Raw genomic sequence first — 5035 nt, 5'->3', positions numbered from 1 at the left:
ACAGGTACCATACAACGAAATTTGTGAGGGGGGGCTCCCCTGGTGCTAGGAAAAAAAATACTAAAAACAAGAAGGAAAAAGAGCTGTTTTACATAAATAAAGGCTATATCCACTATCCACTATACTATACTATACAAATAAAACACTGTGCTGTACTCTATGCTATGCTATAAATATCCTAACATTTCCTATCTCTGAACCTTATGTGCACGAGGGTTGTCATATTGCACATAGTATTATTGCACATTCATTTAAAGTGTCGCAGTTTGCAGGTTTGAAATGTTCACAGTTGTGTTTCAGTTGTGATAGAGTATACTGATACTGTACTTTGGGGGGCGCTGCTCACTCGAGTGAACGGCCCACAGGTTAGCACGCTTATCTCATTAACATTTGACCAATAGGCTTTGGATATGCAAATGTCAGACGCGTGAAGTTGGTTTTCTACTGTAGAAAGTGGCCATAGCGACTGTGGAGAGCGAGCGCGCTGCAAGCATACAGACACCCGCGAACACCGCGAACACCGCGAGCTCACCAGGACTTCTATCACATCCACAGTGGACATTCTCCAGCGTGGACATCTGTCCGATGTGCAATATGACTTTTGAGGAAACCAGTGGAGACAACTCTACAGAAAGGTAATAACACGGTTTTGACTTCGGATCATCTTGATTGTTTGAATTCAGTGAATTCACTGTCACTTGATAAGTGTTGAGCAGTCACTCAGTCAAGCTTTGACAGACAAGCTTTTGTTAGCTAATCGAGCTAGCCTTTTGAATTGATGGATGCACGAGCTCTGGTAGTGGTAGCTGGAAACTGTCAACCTCGAATAACAATATTTCAACTCATAAGTTATTGTTGTTTGAGTTTTTGCTCATGCTTAACTAAGTATTATTCGTTCACCCCTCTCAGGATGGAATCGGTGGCCAAGGCGTTGGAAGAGGTGCTCAGCTCTGGGTTACCTCAGGGCTGCATCACCGTGGGAGTCTACGAGGCAGCAAAGTCACTGAACGTGTAAGTTCATAAAGCCAGCTGTCAATGCCAGCAGAACATGCCAGCAATAGCCAGCTTATATAGATATTGCATTGTTATGTTAACTTTGCTAGCAGTCTCTTCATGAAATGTGTAGTTAGCTAATGTTGTTGGAGTCCAAATATAATGTCATTTTTAAGAAGAGTTTCTTCTCTGGGCTTGATTTAATAATAACATAAAAACCTCATTTTTCAGGGATCCAGATAATGTGGTCTTATGCCTGCTGGCCACAGATGAGGAGCATGTAGAGGATGTCGCTCTTCAGATCCATTTCACCTTGATCCAGGCGTTCTGCTGCGAGAATGACATCAACATCCTGCGAGTGAGCAACATGGGGCGCTTGGCAGAGATCCTTGGAGGAGTGAAACCCGGAGGGGAGCCTATGGACCTACATTGTGTACTAGTGACTGTAAGTATCATTACCATGTTGCTGTTTGGCAACCTAAGCAGTGCTAGACTTGATCAATAATATCAGCTACTTCAGAATGGGATCTGTGCATGTGTGGCGACTATCACCTGTGCTGAGCTCAGTTCATTATGCATGGCTATCTTCACTCTTTTACCAGTAACCGTATTCATTGATTAAGCTATTCAAGCTATTCAAATCGATAGCTTAAATTAATGCCAGGAAATGGTGGCATGTAGATTACTTGACTTTAATGGACACCCTATCAGACCTGATGGTCTATTATGTCCTTCATTGAATCCCCAACCCTTTGAAGTTATAGCTGACTGAAGATTTCTCAGTAGTCTAAAACACTGCCATGAATGAGCAGCCCCGGTGAGTTATCTGATTCCAGTGACTGAACATTTGTGGCTGACTTGGCAGACCTGTGCTTCCTGCGCTTGTGGGGGCACTTTTTTTTAAACACATGTTCCATGAAGAGAAGCTCATAAGAGAGAGCATGAATAGTGGCAAATCCCAGAGAGGTTCTTTAAATGCAAACTCAGCATGTAGGCCTACCTTTTTAAATGTTTTCTCTAAGCCATTATGAAATAACAACATTAACAATTGCAGACACCCCATGAATTGAAAAACTTTTTTTTTTACTAAAAATGTTCACTCTTTTATTTCTTTCAGAAGATCATTACTAACTGTTGTGCATTCTTTGTCATTACAGAACCCTCAGTCCTCCACATGGAAGGACCCAGCACTCAGCAAAGTGAACAGATTCTGCAGGGACAGTCGATGTCTGGACCAGTGGGTGCCTGTCATAAACCTTCCTGACCGATGACACAGCAACGACTCTATCATGTTGTACACTTATTGTGAGAAACTGCACTAGATCTGTGTCATGCCTTTGTTGGACCACTGGAACAAGCCCGAGTGAAAGAAGGGGAGAAAAGGGAGGGGTGACAAACAATGATAAGGAAAAAGAAAATATCCAACAAACTTGCCAGATCAGTGTGGATTTTCGGGCAAGGAAGAATGACTCAGCAATCTGGGTTACAGGACGGCTATAGTATGACTGTGCCTGCCTTTGCCGGGAAAAGAGCCCGTACAGGAAACTGAATCATGTGAGCACAGAGGCGCACGTGGTGAGAGCATAAGCAAGGAATTGTAAATTCAGAGGAGCTCAGAGGACAAGACTCAAGGACTGGACTATACTGGACTGGACTAGTCTGGGCTTTCAGGTTGGATAACTACTAAAGGAAAAGTGGACCACATTTCTAAGTGGATACTATGGAAACAGAAAGAGCAATATGTTTTTATGTTCTTGACAATTTTTAAAATGGTTATTTTGATAATTATTTAAAAGGGAAGGTCTTAATGGGCATTGCGAGGATAAACCAATGTATTGACATGTCAATTAATTGTGTTGTTTATCGTAATTCATATGATTGTGTTAATTTAATGAATTGTATTTATGTTCCAATGTTCATCAACCTTGAAAGGATGTTGAATTAAATGAAATAAAGTAAACATTGTATTGCTGTCATGGGCTTAATGAAGTGAGTCACTATATTGCAAGTATGAGTTAGCAGTTACTGTAACATGGCACTCAGGCAAATAGATGCATTTGATGTTGAGGCTTTATAATTAACTGAAAATGTCTATCATTGATTTGCAAATCCATATCTGTAATTTCCTGCTCCAATGCAAGCTTTCCAAATGGAAGGACTAGTACCTATCCCAGCAGTTCATTGCTTGTTCGTCTTGCCAACATGTATAATGACCAGTGTGCATAAGCAAGCACTTTTATTCTCAGCTGCAGGTGTTCACAGTTGACCACACAAGCCTCAGTTTAGGATAATGAGAGACAATGTGTGATTCCTTGAACTGACATTGCAAATATTGAACAAGTATCAAGAATTCATGCAAAAGCCTGTAGGCCTAACTATTATGCAAACATTTAGGGTTAGGGTTTTTTATGTCTTAACAACAATGCGTCAGTACACTGCTATGTCCAACGAAACAAACAGTTCCACGCCCTGTATTTGAATCCTTCTAAAAATAGAACGTGTCACATGTGGTAAGAGGAGCAGAATTCCCACACCGTTTCCTGTGGCCCCGCAGTGTTCTCAACGTGACAGCCCCTCCACTGAGGCCCTCTGTTCACACACAAAACAAGGGATAAACATACCCCTGACAGTGCCAAAAATAGCAAAGAGGAAAGAAAAGATTCATTACCAACCAGCACACTCAGAGGACACCAGAACTTATTGGGTGTGCGCGCAGAGCAGGGACAATGCCCCTCGAAAGAGCGGCTTGTGGAACAATGAGTGTGTGAGTTAAGGCCATTCAGGCCTTCACAGCGAGAGTGTGTGTACTCTGTGACTTCATGGCTAGAAATAGCCCCATGAATAGAGGTGCTTCTCTCACAGTGACGCTCTGATAATAATAGCGACCCTAATTTGTGTATCCAACACAAGCAGGGGCTCTGATGTCAGTGTGGCTATTTAGGGGACAACAGAGATGTGGACATGAATTCACAATTCCAGTGTCTCTTTCAGATGCATTGAGCAGTAGAATGCAGATTTGACTTGAGAGGAGCGGTCAGTCAAGCTGCAGGACCGTCCACCCTCTGTGGAATGGAATGCAGGGATGTGTGGACTCGCCAGAGGAGAGGTAGCAATTCAGTTGTTTATGAGGAAGTGTGAGAACTGAACATTCAGTAAAACCAGAAATGAGGTAAAACAGTGGAGGGTACAGTATATTTGGACCAGATAAACTACAGTTAGCACACTGCAATCTCATTCAAATGATCTCTGGAGTGTCCAGAAAAGGCATGGACAAAGTGCTAGGACCCCCCTAATAAAACCCAGCAAATGACAGGTCAGAATGGACTATCAACAGAACGTTGGACAGAATGGACTACCAATATGGTGTCACATTCTGATGAACTCTGTGGTGGCTCTGCAGGTCTGTCCAAATGTTGTTGTATATAGTCAGTATGCCAACCAAACAGACATTTTAAGAATATGCACACAAGAAGCATCTCAAGTGTGGCATTCTAGTTTTCCAAACAGAGACGTGCATAGCAATGCTATGTCTGAAATACCGGGGGCAGGAATATATGTTTCAAAACAGCCATCCTAATCATTAATCATCTGACAAAAGCCTTCCTGTTACTCTCAACACCACACCACTTATAACATGATGGAGCCCCCCAGCAAAAATAGGTGAGATAATGAATGTCTCCTCAGGTCCCATACAGGATTACTGGCTTATAAAGGAGCTTTTCCACCTAAATGACAGGTAACACAATCATTATGAATGACATCCCCCACAAAGCCAGACCAATCCATCATCTAAGTGGAGAGTGGCAATTACATTAATATAGGCCAACAAATGGCCTGACCTGGTTGTGGATGTAACATTAGACCTACAGTGAGAGAAGGAAGGGGCTGCTCTGGGGCACAGGGATCATTGCATAACAACCGTGCAATGACTACGGGGAAAGAAGGAAACACAAGTCACACAGAAATGAGAGCAAAAGTGAATGTTCACAGGTTCCTTACTTGACATAACACAGGGTGGTTTTAGATGCTTGGATATGAGTAT

General features: G+C 42.4%; 1 protein-coding gene across 1 annotated transcript; it reads left to right on the top strand.

Annotated features, from left to right (window-relative positions):
* The first annotated feature begins 476 nt into the window (after positions 1–476).
* gadd45ab (growth arrest and DNA-damage-inducible, alpha, b) lies at positions 477–2920 on the top strand. The gene is made up of 4 exons (XM_080535773.1): positions 477–635; positions 910–1011; positions 1225–1438; positions 2151–2920. Exons 1-4 carry the CDS (start codon positions 586–588, stop codon positions 2262–2264), a joined length of 480 nt encoding a protein of 159 aa, XP_080391899.1. The 5' UTR covers positions 477–585; the 3' UTR covers positions 2265–2920.
* The last annotated feature ends 2115 nt before the right edge of the window (positions 2921–5035 follow it).

This window comes from Nansenia antarctica, assembly GCF_963989245.1.
Source record: "Nansenia antarctica genome assembly, chromosome: 7".
NCBI lineage: Eukaryota > Metazoa > Chordata > Actinopteri > Argentiniformes > Microstomatidae > Nansenia > Nansenia antarctica.
Note: the sequence above shows the minus strand (reverse complement) of the source record. Positions and strands in the feature narration are given on the sequence as shown.

What these genes read in the sequence shown, in the direction of transcription:
- gadd45ab (XM_080535773.1), top strand. Translation starts at nt 586, where the DNA reads ATGTGCAATATGACTTTTGAGGAAACCAGTGGAGACAACTCTACAGAA. An exon ending in GGAGACAACTCTACAGAAAG is followed by an intron (nt 636 to 909) that starts GTAATAACACGG and finishes CACCCCTCTCAG; the next exon opens with GATGGAATCGGTGGCCAAGG. An exon ending in GCAGCAAAGTCACTGAACGT is followed by an intron (nt 1,012 to 1,224) that starts GTAAGTTCATAA and finishes CTCATTTTTCAG; the next exon opens with GGATCCAGATAATGTGGTCT.